Source organism: Aspergillus caelatus (genome assembly GCF_009193585.1).
Source record: "Aspergillus caelatus strain CBS 763.97 unplaced genomic scaffold BDV27scaffold_72, whole genome shotgun sequence".
NCBI classification, from domain to species: domain Eukaryota; kingdom Fungi; phylum Ascomycota; class Eurotiomycetes; order Eurotiales; family Aspergillaceae; genus Aspergillus; species Aspergillus caelatus.
In genome coordinates, this window is record NW_022475335.1 from 6,072 (window position 1) to 22,666 (window position 16,595).

Genomic DNA, 16,595 nt, shown 5'->3' on the forward strand with positions numbered 1-16,595 from the left:
GATGTATAGCTTAGTCACCAGACACCTTACCTAAGTAGGTTTAGACTAGAACTTTAAACCAACTTCTAAAGCTCTATATCTCTACCCATCCTATATATATAGAATCTAGATCTATATAGAAATCTAGGAAAAATCCCGAAAAATCTAGATTTGAAGGTCACGTGATATTTAGTGGGTCGGGTGGGTTGTCCGGGTTCAGGGCGGGTTTTTCGGGGCACCCGATCAACACTAGTTTTAACAAGTTACACGTAACACAACCCTATAATCAAAATAATAACTTATGTAGCTAATAACCGTAGTTATAACCAATTAACCATACCAATGTATATAGTTATCACACTATTAGTATAGCCTCCCAAAAAACTGTCTCTTGATAAATTATACATAACAATCGCTGCTAGTAGTAATCTATAGGCTATACCATAGTAAGAAACACAACTCCCTGAGTCCCTGTATTAGTAGATACTAATAGGAGTTACTTAACAAGTTACCAATCCCTAGTAGGAGCTGCCCTGTGCAAGTCGCGCGGACTCGGGCAGAAAATGACACCTAGACCCGCGAAAAGAAGTACAAATATGCGTATTTCTTCATCTCCTGTATGTCCGCAGCCTTCACAACCTTCTCATCATTGAACATCACCCAAGAGAGTTCACTCTGACCCGGCAGAGTCTTCCGGACAAAGGCAACATAATGTCTATCAATGGTTAGTAAACGCAAAAACCCCCACTTGAGATAGGTGCACGTACCCAGCGTGGACTGAAGAGCCCTTATGGCAGACAATAGAGCGAAGCTCATACCTAGCTGGTACATCGCCAGAACCGAGGTTTCTAGGGCAACTATCGGAACGGGTGTTTGGTTCATGACCACTGTCTTCAGCACCTGCTTCTTCCGGGTGGCTAAACACCCAATCGATAGCTCTATTGACATCCTCACCCGTGGCACCCAATGCTCGTTTGGCACGGGACTCGTCAATGCCCATTTCGACCAATTGTGCTACTTTTGCTGGATCATGTGATGCGTTGGTTCCTCCTCCCATGATCTCGCTGCTAGTCAAGGGTTCATCAATATCAGGATCTTCCAGATGAGCAAATAGCCAGTTCATTGCAGCCTCGGAATCCGAGTTACCAGTCGTATAGAGTGCCTTCTCACTCCTAGCCCTCGGGAACCCCATACTGAGAAGTTGGTCCAAAGCATATTGGTTAGGCACAAAGTCCCTTTTGGAAGTATCGATATCTGGTAGGAGTTCTTCGCCCTCTTTTTGGCCAGAGGAAAGATATGGGCTTAAATCCAAAGGCTCCTCGCTCACATCCACCGGAATGTCTAGTTTGGTAGGTACCCAGTTGATCAATTCAAACCGCCGAGCATTGATGACAAGTTGCTGCGGTAGTGTCCTGAACGAAGAGCGCTTGGTAAATCCATCCTTGCTGCCACAGGAAGGGCAGATAAGGTCAACCATCTCCTCAGACGTGGAGGCGTCCAGGCAGTCAAAGAGGGTCACCGGTGCAAATTGACCAGTAGGAGTTGTGTCGTTTGGAAGAGCTAATCGTCGAGCAGGGACCGGGATGGAAACGTTGTCCTGCTCATCTACCTTATAGCGAACCTTCTTGCAACACACGCATTGAAGACGTTGTTCCATAGAGAACATGAAGGAGTGAGTTGGACTGCTTAGGCCATCTGGATGCCTAGACAAGTTAATGAGTTTGAAGAGGTGTAGTAAGAATTCGAATGCATCCTGCTGTTTCATTGTCGAGAATTCCTCGTGGCCACGACCGACAAGATGCTTAAACATCGCAGGCACTAGGCCTTTCTGGCGAGGGACTTCTGGAGAGTCGGGCGCGACAATGACATCCATATCAGCTCGCGAGTAACGGCCCGACAGGATACCATCTGCGAGTTTGCGCAGTTGCGTTTCAAGGTCCTCCGCAGGGGAGTCTGTGAGCGGCGGCTCCTCGTTCTCATGGCGGTATCTTTGTTGAAATTCTGGCAAGTCGAATAGGCATTGAATGACGCTTGATAGGTAGCAGCTATTCCCTAGATTGGCTAAACCAGTAAACCCTGGCCCGAATATTGGGCTAAGTTCATGACCGTCTTCAGATGTCATTGAAAAGTCCCATTTTAGGTTGTGTTCAACCTGCATCTCCATCAGGCTTTTTTCTGTTTTCTCACGCCCCGCTAGGTTAATTCCCCAATGAGCAAGGTGAACGGCTAGGTCGGGGTCAGTCCTCTCCTCGTTGCACTTGTAGCAATAGATGTCAGCAGAGCCATCTGCTGTTATCGAACCGAGTTTGACGGCGATCGCATGGCATGTTAGGTCAGCGTGTGCAAGGGCGTGGGAGTTTCCACCTATACCACCAAATTGGCTACGCCCACAGCCAAGATTGCCACATTCCAAGCAAAGCCAAAGATTCTCCTTCATATCACACATGGAACATTGGCTCAGGTCTGGACACCCAGGTAAGAATAGCATCGAATAAACTGGGTCTCTGGGAAATACCTTTCGACCCGATATGTCTGGAATCATGCTGATTCAGGCAGAGGGTGTGTTCACAAGGAATGAACTCCTGCTCCCAGGCCTTTACCTCCTCTCGCTTTGAGAATGACATCGCATTCAGGACACCATCAATGGCAATCGCTAGTCCACCACTCGTTTCATCAATTTCGTCTTTACCGCATGAATAACAGATAACGCGCGTGGTTGTGTCATAGCGGTCTTCATCTGTCTCGGCAGCTATTGCAAGTTTTGAGATTTTCTGTGGGGGCTCATCACGCTAGAATGGGCAGTTAAGAGCTTTGTAGAATAAATGAGATAGACGAACGTTTCAACTGACCTGGACCTTCTTTCGAGTTCGTTTGATGTTCAATGCCAAGGGGTGGCCATGACGCTTGAAATGAAGAGACGCATGATCTCTGTCCCCAGCGCAGCCGCCATTAAAGCAAGTAAGGCAAACATTCAAACCGGCACCATCATCCTAGCTATTGGTTAGACACAGGACTCCGGAGCCAAAAGGATAGGTAACGTACGATGGAGTCGAAACACTGTGTGCAATCTTCTCGATATACAGCCTGTGAGGGAGATGGGGGCTTTAGATCTGCAACATGAGAGATATTAACGAAGGCTATCACTATGAGGATTGTTGGTTGGTAGCTAACTAACCGTGGGAAATAACATGCACGCAAGAAGCCATGTTGTGGGGATAGCAAAAGAGAAGATAGTGTTTTCCCTATATAAAAGCAGTGGCTAGATTCAAGCGACAAGACTCTGATTGAAAGCTAGACTTTATTGGAACTATCCTCGCGACTTGCAGTTATGACCTGGTAGGGTTTGCTTATTAGAAAGGTTACTATGTCGTGGAATGAGTGGGGCACAAGCTTACCGTTAAAGTGGAAACTTGGGTGCAATGCCGCGGGGTACTTTGTAAGAATGTTAACTTACTGTTTTAAACCTAGCAAATTATGATTGCTATTTGCTCAAAGAACAATCGATGTATAGTACACTAACCTTTTTTAACGCCACGTTCTGCCTTAATATTTATTGGTACTAGTAGATAGCAACGGTAACAATAACAAGAAAAGAAAAGAGACAAAAAGAGGTTGTAGTTTGCCACTAGGACATATGAAATGTCGGTGTTGTCATGTTAATCCGGACTAGTACATTGTTCATTTTGGGAAATTTTCTGTTGCCTCAGGCAGAAGAGGGGAAGAAGCACACACGAAAGTGGGGCATTAAATTAATCACTCAACGCGTCCTTACCCGCGTATTTTCCACGCGTCTGATCTACATGATCATTCATATCCTCACATCACTGTATTTTGCACACCTAGGAGTTACTTCAGGTTAAAACGGGTCTTGAAGCTTTTCTCTTGCTTATCCGTGGTCTTGTTCTTTTCCTTTTCCAGGTTAAAAAGTCTAATTATAAGGCCTAATTTTGTGACGACGTAACTACTGTCATGGCCTCCGACGCAGCATCCCAGATTTCCGTTGGTGCTTTAAGGTATATCCATATTATGTGACTTCTTACTTTGTCTTATCGATTAACTCGCTCAAAGTGCAATCTTCGATGAAACAAAGCCCCAGATACGCGAGCCCGTTGTTCAGTGTGTCCAGATCAAACCATTGCCACCTCAGCAGAACAATCAAGAGCGCTACAGAGCCGTTTTCAGTGATATATCCAATTATGTCCAGACAATGCTAGCGACCCGTAAGTTCTACTGAAACTTGAGTGTTATTCCCTGTCACATCTGGAATATGCTGCTAATGATGATATTGTTCAGCAGAAGCCAATCGATTCGTTACAAGTGGGCAACTCCGGAAAGGGTGTTTCGTTAGGCTCAAGTCTTTCCAGGCGAATTCGGTGAAAGGGAAAAAGTGAGACCACAAGTTAACCCCTTCTACATGTTTTGACTAACATGGATAGGATTCTTATAATTTTGGATTTGGAGGTTTTGCAGGACATGGGCGAGGCTGAGAAAATTGGTGAGCCCAAGCCTTTAGAGAGTAAGACGGAAGAGGATGAGAAGCCCCAGCCTACTACGATATCGAGCAACGGATTCTATGGCTCCAAAATCCAAGGTGGACAACCACAAGCGCCCAGCAAATCAGCGCAGCCACGGCCCGCAGCGGCTTCAGCACATACAACCATTTACCCCATCGAAGCTATCTCTCCTTATTCTCACAAATGGACTATCAAGGCACGGTGCACGAGCAAGTCAAATATTAGGACCTGGCATAACAGGAATGGAGATGGTAAGCTCTTCAGCGTCAATTTACTGGACGACAGCGGCGAGATCCGTGCGACTGGGTTCAATGATCAATGTGATATGCTCTACGACGTTTTCCAGGAGGGCAGCGTTTATTACATCTCTAGCCCATGCAGCGTTAAGATTGCCAAGAAACAATTTACCAATCTGAACAATGACTATGAACTCACATTTGACAGGGACACGGTTGTTGAAAAGGTCAGTACAATGCCCTCTTCGCCCGACATTCCCTGGTCTTATTTCGCTTTAGGCAGAGGATCAAGCCGACGTTCCACAAATTAGATTCAGCTTTACAACCATCGGTGACCTGCAGTCTGTCGAGAAGGATACCACCATCGATGTAATTGGAGTACTGAAAGAGGTTGCTGAGGTTTCTCAAATTATGTCCAAGACCACCAACAAGCCTTATAACAAACGTGAGCTTACATTGGTGGACAGCACGGGATTCTCTGTTCGCCTGACTGTCTGGGGATCGTCTGCGCTGAATTTCAACGTGACTCCCGAGTCTGTGATAGCGTTCAAGGGTGTGAAAGTGTCTGACTTTGGAGGTAGAAGTTTAAGCTTGCTGAGTTCAGGTTCAATGACGGTTGATCCTGATATTGAGGAAGCCCATAAATTGAAGGGTTGGTACGACGCTCAAGGCCGGGATGGAGTATTTGCCTCACATGCTTCAATGCCTGGTGTAGCCGCATCTACTGCAAAACTCGAACAGTTCAAAACTGTCGCACAAATCAAAGACGAGCAATTAGGAATGTCAGATGAGGTGGCCTATTTCTCACTGAAGGCGACTGTCATCTACATAAAGCAAGATACCATGTGCTATCCTGCCTGTCTTTCTGAGGGTTGCAATAAAAAAGTAACAGAGCTTGATCCTGGCCAATGGCGGTGTGAACGTTGCGATAAAACTCATCCACGACCAGAGTATCGCTATATAATGCTCATCAGTGTTAGCGATCATACTGGTCAACTTTACCTCAGCTGTTTCGATGAAGTAGGCAGGTGCATGATGGGCCTTTCCGCAGACCAGCTCATGGAGATACGCCAGAACGATGAAAAAGCTGCTGGAGATATTTTCCAGGATGCGAATTGCCGAACCTGGAAATTCAGATGTCGGGCCAAGCTTGACAATTTTGGCGATCAACAACGGTAAGGCCATAGATTACTGAAGAGAGGCTTGACACAGAACACTAATTCATTGAAACTTTTAGCATTCGCTATCAGATAGTAACAGCGAAACCGGTTAATTATTCAGAAGAGGCACTGCGCCTTGCAAACACGATCGATTCATATAGTATTGCGTCGTGATACATGACTGACTCGGTACTTTGGCTGGTGGTCGTGGCCCTTGCATATTTATCGTTGATCACACGCAACTGGACTGTGCCTGGGAAAGAATACCTCTGACTTCCAGGAGGCGTGATCAGAATCCCATGTGCATACGACGGAGCTTAATACGCAACACATCATGTTTTTTACTTTGCATAATGTTAACATTAGTATGTCACTTTGATTCATCTGCGGTTTACCAGACTATGTGACAACTACATCCCTTCTATCCACATGACTTTGTGGGCCCGCAATTTCTTTGCGGCCAGATGTTTCGGATGAAATAGTTTGGATTATTCTCGTAGCTTTAATACCGTGGCTAGATGACGCAGGACTTGGACAATTTATAAGAGCAGAGCATTTGATTTAGTGAAAGATCGCTTCATATATGCAATTGTATGTAAACTAGGTCGGGTAGCCTGCTTGTGCATTAGAATTCGAAAGTCAACTACCGTGGAATGTCTACATGATCTCCGCTGTTAGTCCCTATGGATTTGACCTGTAATTCTGCAACTTCGAAATGGTCGGTTGGCGTGATCAAATCCAGTTACAATGACCTCGCAGCTGTCATCAATATACCACAGATATCTAGAAAATTGCCACTGTGTATTGTATTCTATTAGGTTATTGCAGAGAATTCGGCGTTGAACTTCTTGATGGACACTCGGATGCTGTAAACATACCCGGACAAACTTACTAATCATTAAGTTCAGATGACAAATTAAAGGGCACCAATAGCTAACTAATAGAAAGACTACTTTACTTTGTACTAGACCCAGCTGTCCTCTTTAAAAGACACGAGCTGGTCAGACGAAACGCCGCGAAAATATTTAGCGCAAACCATGGCGGGCGAAATGATGAGAGCAATCGGTTGGTAGTTTCATCTCTGTACTAGAATCTGCCATGTTAACACTTTTCAAGATGTGAAAGGCGGGAAAGGGAGTGCCGATGCCTTATTTATCAATGTCATACCGGTTCCTGAACCTGGGGAGGCCCAAGCATTAGTCAGAATCAAGGCTTTCGGGCTGAACAGGATGGATATATTGCAGCGTGAGGGTAAATACCCTTTGCCACCCCAAGCGCCTAGTACCATGGGTGTTGAGTTCTCCGGGACGATTGAGAAGCTCGGCCGAAACCCCGAGGTTGGCTTCAAGCTTGGAGATGAAGTGTTTGGGCTAGCTTACGGTGGTACGTTGCAATATGTTAAGTAAGGACCTTTTACTGCTGTATATCACTGGCTAAGGAGTCGCAGGTGCCTATGCGGAATACATTGCTGTTTCAACGCATATGTTAATACACAAGCCCATGGAGTTATCGTGGGAGGAGGCAGCTGGAATTCCTGAAGTAAGGTTGTCCGAAATATGATAGCCATGAATGGTCACTGATGAGAGCTTGCTGGCCATAGACTTGGATAACAGCTACTCAAGCCCTATACTTGATAGGTGGATATAAACCAGGGGATTCGGTTCTCTGGCATGCAGGCGCTTCATCTGTCTCCATAGCTGGCATTCAGCTCGCTAAAAGTGACGGCGCATCTGCCGTGTTCGTGACTGTAGGTTCCCAGGAGAAGATCGACTTTTGTCTTGATAAGCTGGGTGTCACTGCGGGATACAACTATAGAACCCAGGATTGGGCATCTGAACTATTAAAGGCAACAGATGATCGGGGTGTTGACGTGATCATCGATTTCGTGGGCGCAACACATTTTCAAGGTAACTTGAATGTTGCCGCTCGCGATGCGCGTATAGTTCAGTTGGGACAAATGAGTGGTTCAATCCTCCCTGCAGGTGTTGATATCGGCAGCCTCCTGAGAAAGAGGGTAAGGTTGGAAGGTAGTACTCTCCGAAGCCGGGATGAGGAATACCAGAAGAAATTGCGTGATTTACTGGTCGAGCATGCACTGCCAAAGTTCCGGGATGGTACTTTTACAGTCTTCATCGAGAAGGTTTTACCCTTTCAGGATATTGCAGATGCCCATAAATTGCTAGAGAGCAACCGTACCAAGGGCAAAGTGATCTGTACAATTGACTAAGGCTTGAGTCAACATTATGTTCTAACAATATCGATATGCTACCCTCAATTTCCACGGCTGGCCTGTGTTCATCTTTGCTTGTGGGTTTATGGTAATAAATCAAAATCACCTTTGTTCTACTATCATTATATAGGAAGTAAACCATACTTGCCTAGCACCTCAGGCACGTATGTACCTTTATATACGTTAGTACGTGAGATCTCCCCTATGGCTTAGTACTTATTGCGTACCCTGTACAGTAGTAATGGACAGATACTTGAAAGGCTAAATGGGCGTAAAACCCACTTTATGTCTAATATCTTCCTTGTCATGCTCGACTTTCTGCTATGTTATCCCCTCATTCACCAGAAAACGTTATCATCATGAGGTAGTCAAAGAATTAGGTCTTATTTTATTTATATAAAAACAGACTGTAAACACTTGCTTTTCTCGCTCAGCTTACTCTGGAGTAGACTTTAGAATTGATTAACTTTTCTGGGTATTCTTGTGTTATAAACTCCGTACGGACCGTAGTATCGCAAATAGTAGGTATAACATGCTACGCTTACACAGGCGAACTAGGTTAGGCGGCTGCGGTCTCTAAGTACTACCGTACATATAAATTGATCATTGGTTCACATCGTGACGGGCTGCGGTTGATATTGTACCACAGCCGGCTCTCACGTGATGATAAATCACCCGCTGTTCCGCATGCATAGTGCAGCCTAACGCTTGGTCTCTAGTTATATACTGCGGAGTTGAGTATTAACAGTCTTTCCTAGTAATTGAAGAGACTTTATGGAGATAGTTATAGGTTATTCGGATTAATTAGATTGATTGAGTCTACTTGAAATGCTTGAATGCTTGGATGCTTGGACTACCTGAACACTTGGTAGTCGCTAACTGATATTGCACGGGTCTGCGTAATAGAGCTTTTTCTGTACAGTTGCAATCTAACAAAGTTTTACTTTTTGGCGGTGACACATGGCAAAATCATGGAAGATAAAAAAAAAAGAGATGGACAGAGAAAAACTATCCCATTGATATATAGAGACAAAGTGGTCACATACTCAATTTTTTTTTAGACCAATTGCCTTATTCTTCCTCTTCTTCCTCTTCGATCACTCTTTTCGCCTCTATTCAAAGTGAAAAGAGGATTACAATGACTAAACGTGATCTTCACAATGAAGGAGGCGATGAGCAAAGACCCAAGAAAAAGGCGAAGAGTGAAAAGCAGAAGAAGGAAAAATCTGCGAAGTCTAAATCAAATGCTGAACAGAGGCCCTCTTACGTCCAGTCTCCTGCATTGGATGATGTCTCTCAGTCCGAAATCGAGAAATTCCTTACGGAAAACTCTATTAAGATAACAGATACATCATCTGAGAACGTAATGCGTCCAATCATTTCATTTTCTCACCTTCCTCCTTGCAAAGATGACCTATATGCGCCATTGAGCTCATTCAAATCACCAACTTCGATTCAGTCTGCTACCTGGCCGTTGTTATTCGCTGGTCGTGATGTCATTGGCATCGCAGAAACTGGAAGTGGAAAGACACTTGCATTTGGGTTGCCGTGTCTAAAGAAAATACAGGACTCAGTGACGACCAAACAGAAACCTTATCGCCCTTTGGCAGTAATAATATCTCCAACGAGGGAACTAGCGATGCAAATATACGACCAATTGTTAAAGTTCTCAGGGTCCGTGGGCGTCAGAGTGGCTTGTGTATTCGGCGGCGTGAGAAAGGAGGAACAACGGGAGGCTCTTAAAACTGCAGAGGTTGTTGTTGCGACCCCTGGAAGGTTGAAGGATCTTCAAAATGATGGTTCGGTAGACCTAGGAAAAGTGAAGTACCTGGTTCTAGACGAGGCGGATCGTATGCTGGACAAGGGATTTGAACAAGATATCAAGGACATCATTCGTCCAATGCCGGTATCTAAGCGCCAGACCGTCATGTTCACTGCAACCTGGCCTCCAAATGTCAGGGACCTCGCGTCAACTTTCATGACCTCTCCTGTGACTGTCACCATCGGAGGTGATCCATCTGCGGACCCACGGGCGAACACCAGGATCAAGCAAGATGTGGAGGTTGTCAAGCCGCATGAAAAAGAGACTCGACTTATCCAATTATTGAATAGGTCCCAGCGAGGGGTTCCTGAGCCAGCAAAAGTGCTAGCCTTTTGCTTGTATAAGAAGGAAGCCGTGCGGATTGAGAGACTTCTTCGTACAAAGGGATTTAAAGTAGCAGGAATACATGGGGACTTGAGTCAGCAGGAGAGGTTTCGAAGCCTAGATGCCTTCAAAACAGGAGCTGCTACTGTTCTCGTTGCTACTGATGTTGCAGCTCGTGGACTTGACATACCTTCGGTCAAACAGGTCATTAATGTCACATTCCCGCTTACGGTTGAAGATTATGTACATCGAATTGGGCGGTAAGTAACACGCTTTGAATCTGTGGAAGTATCTGACATCTTTCGTCCAGGACTGGTCGTGCTGGAGCTGACGGACATGCTGTGACCCTATTTACCGAGACAGATAAAGCTCAGTCTGGCGCGTAAGTGTGCCCTCATCCCTAACTCTCCCTCCACCAGTAGAATTATTTGGGCGAGAACCTTTCATTAATGAGTCACAGATTGATCAACGTCCTCAGAGCAGCAAAACAGGATATACCAGAAGACCTCCTTAAGTTTGGAACAACTGTCAAGAAGAAGCAACATGATGCATATGGTGCATTCTTCAAGAATGTCGACACTGACAAGACAGCCACAAAAATTGTGTTCGACGATTAGTTCTTCACATCATTCTGTCTTTACTCTCGTACTTCTAGACTTGATTATCCGGCGAATATATGTGTATCGTGTTGTAAGGTACTTTCTTTCGAGGAGAATACTATACTAGTTAGAGCTTAGCCATGGTGTGTGTGGTATTTTTCGACTTACATCAAGAGGCTGTAACCAGTACAAAACATCAATGCCTTCACAAAGTTACGATAGACGGTATCGTCGTGTCCTTGTCTGGCCAGGATTATCGATGATAGAGCCCCAGCAATCCATGTTTGAGGTCGTAGACAGAATTCAGCCAGAGCTAGGCTACTGCCGTGCAAATAAAAGTAAGACCGGAGGAATATGAAACTCCAGGCCGTACGAACTGCCATGTTGATAATGTTAGCCCAGACTAGTCCATGGGCACCCAAGCCACCAATTTTCAGAAATAGGTAAGCTGCTAAAGCAAAGCTCGCTGAAAAAAACCCCATCCAGTAAGCCTGTCTCCGAAGGTCAGAAGCACTAGCTGCAGATGAAACGAACGCCTCAGTTATACCGTTGAATGCCAAGAATGGTATATAATAGCAATAGAGTGAAAGTAAGCTACCGACATCTGGAGAAGCCCACCTATGTCCGCCCAGAAGAGGTAGTATTCGGGGAACCAGATACGGTCCCAAAGGGAATGCGAAAACAGCTAGCATTGCATATGCTTGTAAAATCTCAATTAGATGTGCCTTGGCTGCACTGACATTGCTTGCATGTTGTTCCCCAGAGTTGAGCAGAGATGAGAACACAGCTCGGCTGTTTTCTTCGATAGGCTGGAACAGAACGCGCGCTATCAGGCCGCCATAATTTGAGGCCAAAGAATATATACCTTGGTCTTTCAAGCTCGTCATCGCTGCCAGAATCATTGCGTCGCCCTGGGTCAGGAGGTGTTTTACGATGGACTGGAAAAAGACATTTGTGGAAAGTGTGACTAGGTGCCTTGGGAACCTATCGGCTAGGTAAATTGATTTATCACTAGAAAGTGTTACTATGTTCGAATCATTGCCCTTTCCACTCAACTGCTGACGTACCTTGATCTAATCTTGGTAGGGAGCAACGAGAACCGCCATTGACTTGTTAACTTTGGTATGGTTAGATAATACCCACTAATAAGAGACAAAGAGTAACAAAGGTAACCCAGAGCGAAAGGAAGGACACCCAAGTCTCGGTCTTTCCAAGAGGCCCATGTAAATAAACCACACACGGTTAAGCTCTTCATAAATGCTGCAGCTGTCTCCACTATTGCGCGCTTCTTGTACAACGTATACTGCTGCACCACGGCAAAGAAAGGTTCAACGCAAAGCTCCATAAGGGATGCAACTGTGGTGATCGTAACGGCGGATAGATAGAAAGGCGTTTCAGAAACTTCCTGGGAAGCAAACTGTGTGTACAATGTCGCGAATATAAAAGTCGATGGAACCCCCATGCTGATACTCAGATAAGACATGTTTACTACTGATTGCGAAGATATTGTTTGGGGTTGACTCTTTCGACTTAGTTTGCCACTTATTTGATGATGGCTCCAATCGTGGTTAGCAGTAGCAGATGCTCCATGGAAAGGTTGTCGCTGAATCGCTGTTCTGATGCTTTCCCTGGAGAAGTATAGTATCGAGATGAAATACAACTCCAGTTGAGTACCAATCCCAAGTATTGCCGGGGACAGAGTCCGTAGGATCAATTGATTCGCGATGAATGTAAACAGTCTAGAGGCTATTTGAACAATGATCAAGAACGTCATACCAGATACCGATGAAGCCAGAATCCTGTCAACATGTTCTCCTGGCTGGGACATAGTGACGTGTAGCTCAACGTATCCTAAGTCTTCTGAATTGAAGCAAGGTTTACCACATGGTGAAAGACTATTACTATAAATGCGCCAAGACACTCGGAGCCGGAGCTAATTTTTCCTGCAGGTCCACGTGGCTTGGATGAGATCAAAATCTTTAGATATTTTCATCTTATAAGAGGGCATCGACAACAATGTATTCGATGAAAGCAGCCGCTATATGGAAGAGTTCTACATGTTTGACAGCATCAGCTAACCTTATTGTAGCTAGCTATAATTATGCACATGCGCGTTGAGGGGTACATAGCCAGGATGCAACACTAGTACACTTCGTTACCATCGAGAAAGCCGGAATGTAGTTGTTCTTAAAGTTCATTTCCAAGCTCCAAATTCCCTAATCAGGCATTGCTGGCCCACGTAATCGCCGAGCCCAAGCCTTCAGCTTGTTCCATTTCTTTTCACTGCAATCATTGGGCAAACGATGGTGGAAGAGGCGATAGGCGTTGCGACTGCGACTTGAACTAAAATGGAGGCAGGAAGAAAGGATATCCGCCATTTTTTGCCCTGAAGACACTCAGAAGAAAGCTGTACATACCAAATAATACAGTTCCCCAGATTAGCACAGCCACTTGCTGCGCTTTACTATCCGCGATACGGGGTACTTTCACCGCGAGAGCTATTGTCGCAAAGGAAAGGATGGCATCTTGTACGGTAATGCATCAGCAGCAGGAACATAGACATTCAATATTTCGTTGGCTGTCAGTCGGTCGCACTTACATATGGCAGCAATGATCTGCGTTTCCATTCCAAACTGATTTGAGAATCCACCGGCGAAATAACTAATGCCACCTTTGCCGTCGCCAACAACATAGGGCACTTTGCGGATATGATTGAACATGTGGCCGCTTGTGAATAATAGTATGGAGATTAAGCTGAATGCGGCCCACAAGTTACGATTCTGTATGACCGGTAAAACATACGGTGACAGAACAGTGAACAAGGTCAACACGCCCATTAAGATCGTCACTGCAGAAATGAGTCGCATGTAGTTAATGGGACGAACAAGAGGTGGTTTCGGCCCCTCCGGAAGATGACGATTGATCCACACGTAAAGCTGGTCAGCAGAGATTGGACTGGGTATAACCCATTAGCACAGCAGTACCTCAACAAAAAAGTTTTATGTGTACACTTACCCACTAAAGTCAAATCTAATGGGTGCATCATCAACTTTAGCAAAGGGGCCAACAGTTGGAGGAAACACAAGAAGAACCGGCGCAGTTTGGAGCATTAGCTTTTCCCCCTGGTATTAGCAAACAGTACTGTAAATGATCAATGTGAGCCCACCTTTTGGAAAGTTGCTTTACCATTACTGAAGTCAAGGGTCGTGAAAAGCATTTTTAGGCCATCAGGTTTAGGACCTTTGTTCCAACTTCGCGAGATGAGCTCCCATTCTGGCTGGAACTCGCGACATAAGATGCACCCGTAGCGAGCTTCAGCAGCCGTCAAAAGTACCGCAACGTGGTAGTCGCGAGGCTTTGATGTCAAGTCTTCATACGACGAGTCATCCAAATCAATGGGAATGGATCGAGAGAGCGACTGATATCTTTCGAACTTGCCGAGCTCCGGGCTCGCGCAAGCGCTAGATACAATATAGAAGAGTGCGATGATGAGAGTAAACAATTTCATGTTGGCATGTCAAGAATATAACACTACAGCAGGAATGTGGTGTTTTCAAAGGTCAATTGCCAACAAATCAATGGGTGGCATACAATGGAACGATCCATGTACTGGAAGACAGTGGCCAGGTTCCATTAGTGGTCTGGAGCGATCATCGTTTGTAGGAGGATGTATTAGGTGTCCAGTACTGCGGAATGACCGGCGCTAGTTTTTCCTGGGTTGTCCGTCATTCATGCCAGCGGACGGAAAGGTGCGGGCCTCCTGACATCTAGTGTTTGTTCATTCGTTTATCTAGGATAAACAGGAACCTCACCCAGCAATCTTAGTATCCATTTGTATATCATAATTCGCGATTATAGTCACATTTCATTGTTATGGAATCTTGTAGCAAAGATCCCGGGAGCATGGTAGAAGATGTGTGTTTGTCATCTTGATCCCATTGCAGTTTACAGACTTACCCTGTCTATAGTGTCGAATGGCAATTAAAACACAGCACCTGGAAAAAGCATATGATAACACCCTGGTGCACACGGCACAGCTTTTTAATGCTGAGAAAAACCGACTACTGCGCGTGGAACAACTGCTCCTTCAATTTGAAAATGAGAATTTGCGGTGGCAGTTGAATCATGTCAATCAGGAATTGACTAAAACTGCAAGGGCAGAATCTGAGGTCCGTCTTCAGCTCCAAGCAACTTACCGCGAGCTTGATCAGCTACAAAATGCGCACCGCGCGTTGTCCCATGAAATAGAGACACTTCGTGTATGTTGCTCATGAATATGTCATGTGAAACGGCTCATACTGAATATCAAACGTAGCTTGAGCTTGGCTCCCTGACCAATGATTCTGTCGATACAAAGAAGTTCCTCGCAGAAAAATGCCATCTCTCAAGGGCACTCTCGAGTGCAGAGGCAGAGGTTGAAAGGCTAAAGTCTCAGAAGACTTCTCAACATACGCTCCTTGCCGAGAAGCGAAATCTCGAACAACAGGTGACAATCCTTGAGGCACAACTCGAAAGCGAAAAAAGTGCCCACGAACAAACACTAGCCAAGCAATCGCATAATGCAGAACAAATAGTAGCGCTTAGCTCAAGCCTTGAAGAAGCGCGCAGTGAACTCATGGCGGAGGCGCGGGCGCGGGATGGACGTGAGCGTGTCTTTCAACAACAGAGTATCGAATGGGCTGCCCAACGAGCGGCCCTCGATGCCAAGCTTGATACCTTGAATAAGAAGCTACGCTCAACAAAGGACCAATACCAGGCCGCAGCTACGGAACTTAGACGGCAGTATGGCACCACTAATAATTATGAGTCTAAAACCTCCAGTGCACAGTCCACTACAAAGCACAACTCTGGCCTGACAATTGCAACCCCTGGAGCTATTCGTGCCCAAGACAAAAGAAGTAAAACATCAACATTGCCCGGCGAGAAGTCATCATTTTCGATCACTCCATTTCTAAACCGAACAAATGGGCTTCAAAATTCAGCTACAAGCTCTGAGGATGATGCAGATGAGCTCCACGCAACTCATATGGCCGGTAGAGCAAATGAGAAGGCCTCTGGAAATGATGTCCAAAAAGGTGTTGATCCTAGGTATCAGGGTCAGAGGGTGTCGGTTGATGAGATACCTGTCGCCGTGGACACATTGCGTCTAGGTCATGGTATCTCCAACAGCAGAAAAGGGGGACAACTCCAGAGAAACTTGGTAGACAATTCAGATCATGAGGGACGAGTGGAAAATGTCAGCGGTATATATACCCATTCCTCTAAACATGGGCAACCCAAATCAAAGAAACGTAAGCTGGGGACCCAACGCGACATGGGCTTGTTCGACGAAGAAGACGATGGAGATACTGATGACATCAGACGGCCAGGTCGGAAGCTGGTCTTAGGCGGTACAGGGCGGAATCTTGCTTCCCAAGTATCTGCTCCAAGTGGCGGTCGCCTTGGACGCGGTCGCGGGTTGGCTGGGCTGGGTGAATTTTCTCCCTTGAAGCGAGACAAGAAACGACTTTAGAGAAGCTTCACTGTCACATGCCAGAGTGAATCCAATTGATTTAATCTCACTGTTTCACCTCGGAACTAGTAGGCTTCTATATTGGAGAGAAGAGGGCAAGGCAAAGTGAAGAAGAACCAGGTTGCGTGACATAAAGATTCACTGTATTGCTAGAGTTCTTTTGTTTGGTTGCTCGTTAAGATCCCTCCTGGTATTATCAATCAGACCCCTAATTTGAAG

The 16,595-nt window shown here is 45.5% G+C and overlaps 7 protein-coding genes across 7 annotated transcripts; 4 read left to right on the forward strand and 3 right to left on the reverse strand.

Annotated features, from left to right (window-relative positions):
• Positions 1 to 334: 334 nt before the first annotated feature.
• BDV27DRAFT_127124 (ubiquitin-specific protease UBP14) lies at positions 335 to 3,601 on the reverse strand. The gene is made up of 8 exons (XM_032066692.1): positions 3,500 to 3,601; positions 3,375 to 3,411; positions 3,155 to 3,312; positions 3,022 to 3,089; positions 2,829 to 2,969; positions 2,495 to 2,768; positions 747 to 2,442; positions 335 to 694 (listed from the first exon to the last, which is right to left on the reverse strand). Exons 3-8 carry the CDS (start codon positions 3,183 to 3,185, stop codon positions 550 to 552), a joined length of 2,355 nt encoding a protein of 784 aa, XP_031928323.1. The 5' UTR covers positions 3,186 to 3,312; positions 3,375 to 3,411; positions 3,500 to 3,601; the 3' UTR covers positions 335 to 549.
• A 192-nt stretch (positions 3,602 to 3,793) lies between these two features.
• Positions 3,794 to 6,448, forward strand: BDV27DRAFT_127126 (replication factor A subunit protein RFA1). Its single transcript, XM_032066693.1, has 6 exons — positions 3,794 to 3,992; positions 4,048 to 4,199; positions 4,276 to 4,366; positions 4,416 to 4,956; positions 5,009 to 5,904; positions 5,967 to 6,448. The coding sequence occupies exons 1-6, from the start codon at positions 3,949 to 3,951 to the stop codon at positions 6,061 to 6,063; spliced, it is 1,821 nt and encodes a 606-aa protein (XP_031928324.1). The 5' UTR covers positions 3,794 to 3,948; the 3' UTR covers positions 6,064 to 6,448.
• Positions 6,449 to 6,636: 188 nt separating this feature from the next.
• Positions 6,637 to 8,241, forward strand: BDV27DRAFT_127129 (NAD(P)H-quinone oxidoreductase). Its single transcript, XM_032066694.1, has 4 exons — positions 6,637 to 6,954; positions 7,006 to 7,272; positions 7,337 to 7,428; positions 7,490 to 8,241. Exons 1-4 carry the CDS (start codon positions 6,927 to 6,929, stop codon positions 8,114 to 8,116), a joined length of 1,014 nt encoding a protein of 337 aa, XP_031928325.1. The 5' UTR covers positions 6,637 to 6,926; the 3' UTR covers positions 8,117 to 8,241.
• Positions 8,242 to 9,257: 1,016 nt separating this feature from the next.
• Positions 9,258 to 10,882, forward strand: dbp3 (RNA-dependent ATPase DBP3; the record flags this gene model as incomplete). Its single annotated transcript, XM_032070280.1, has 3 exons — positions 9,258 to 10,525; positions 10,576 to 10,647; positions 10,726 to 10,882. 3 exons carry the CDS (start codon positions 9,258 to 9,260, stop codon positions 10,880 to 10,882), a joined length of 1,497 nt encoding a protein of 498 aa, XP_031928326.1.
• A 146-nt stretch (positions 10,883 to 11,028) lies between these two features.
• BDV27DRAFT_144579 (Rft protein-domain-containing protein) lies at positions 11,029 to 12,692 on the reverse strand (the record flags this gene model as incomplete). Its single annotated transcript, XM_032070281.1, has 2 exons — positions 11,029 to 11,875; positions 11,932 to 12,692. 2 exons carry the CDS (start codon positions 12,690 to 12,692, stop codon positions 11,029 to 11,031), a joined length of 1,608 nt encoding a protein of 535 aa, XP_031928327.1.
• A 180-nt stretch (positions 12,693 to 12,872) lies between these two features.
• On the reverse strand, positions 12,873 to 14,538 carry BDV27DRAFT_105698 (OST3/OST6 family protein). The gene is made up of 4 exons (XM_032064391.1): positions 14,031 to 14,538; positions 13,880 to 13,977; positions 13,464 to 13,819; positions 12,873 to 13,389 (listed from the first exon to the last, which is right to left on the reverse strand). The coding sequence occupies exons 1-4, from the start codon at positions 14,370 to 14,372 to the stop codon at positions 13,208 to 13,210; spliced, it is 978 nt and encodes a 325-aa protein (XP_031928328.1). The 5' UTR covers positions 14,373 to 14,538; the 3' UTR covers positions 12,873 to 13,207.
• Positions 14,539 to 14,654: 116 nt separating this feature from the next.
• BDV27DRAFT_105707 (uncharacterized protein) lies at positions 14,655 to 16,487 on the forward strand. The gene is made up of 3 exons (XM_032064392.1): positions 14,655 to 14,779; positions 14,833 to 15,033; positions 15,180 to 16,487. The coding sequence occupies exons 1-3, from the start codon at positions 14,738 to 14,740 to the stop codon at positions 16,374 to 16,376; spliced, it is 1,440 nt and encodes a 479-aa protein (XP_031928329.1). The 5' UTR covers positions 14,655 to 14,737; the 3' UTR covers positions 16,377 to 16,487.
• Positions 16,488 to 16,595: the final 108 nt, after the last annotated feature.

Excerpts from the sequence above, each read along its gene's own strand:
- BDV27DRAFT_127129 (XM_032066694.1), top strand. The coding sequence starts at position 6,927 with ATGGCGGGCGAAATGATGAGAGCAATCG. Across the intron at positions 7,273-7,336 it reads GTTTGGGCTAGCTTACGGTG|GTGCCTATGCGGAATACATT; the intron begins GTACGTTGCAAT and ends AAGGAGTCGCAG. Across the intron at positions 7,429-7,489 it reads AGGCAGCTGGAATTCCTGAA|ACTTGGATAACAGCTACTCA; the intron begins GTAAGGTTGTCC and ends TGCTGGCCATAG.
- BDV27DRAFT_127124 (XM_032066692.1), bottom strand. The coding sequence starts at position 3,185 with ATGGCTTCTTGCGTGCATGTTATTTCCCACG. Across the intron at positions 2,970-3,021 it reads CACAGTGTTTCGACTCCATC|GATGATGGTGCCGGTTTGAA; the intron begins GTACGTTACCTA and ends ACCAATAGCTAG. Across the intron at positions 2,769-2,828 it reads GAACTCGAAAGAAGGTCCAG|CGTGATGAGCCCCCACAGAA; the intron begins GTCAGTTGAAAC and ends TGCCCATTCTAG.
- BDV27DRAFT_105707 (XM_032064392.1), top strand. The coding sequence starts at position 14,738 with ATGGAATCTTGTAGCAAAGATCCCGGGAGCATGGTAGAAGAT. Across the intron at positions 14,780-14,832 it reads CCGGGAGCATGGTAGAAGAT|TGTCGAATGGCAATTAAAAC; the intron begins GTGTGTTTGTCA and ends CCCTGTCTATAG. Across the intron at positions 15,034-15,179 it reads CTGCAAGGGCAGAATCTGAG|CTTGAGCTTGGCTCCCTGAC; the intron begins GTCCGTCTTCAG and ends TATCAAACGTAG.
- BDV27DRAFT_127126 (XM_032066693.1), top strand. The coding sequence starts at position 3,949 with ATGGCCTCCGACGCAGCATCCCAGATTTCCGTTGGTGCTTTAAG. Across the intron at positions 4,367-4,415 it reads AATTCGGTGAAAGGGAAAAA|GATTCTTATAATTTTGGATT; the intron begins GTGAGACCACAA and ends TAACATGGATAG. Across the intron at positions 5,905-5,966 it reads AATTTTGGCGATCAACAACG|CATTCGCTATCAGATAGTAA; the intron begins GTAAGGCCATAG and ends TGAAACTTTTAG.
- BDV27DRAFT_105698 (XM_032064391.1), bottom strand. The coding sequence starts at position 14,372 with ATGAAATTGTTTACTCTCATCATCGCACTCTTCTATATTGTATCTAGC. Across the intron at positions 13,978-14,030 it reads GTAAAGCAACTTTCCAAAAG|CTAATGCTCCAAACTGCGCC; the intron begins GTGGGCTCACAT and ends CAGGGGGAAAAG. Across the intron at positions 13,820-13,879 it reads ATTAGATTTGACTTTAGTGG|TCCAATCTCTGCTGACCAGC; the intron begins GTAAGTGTACAC and ends GGTTATACCCAG.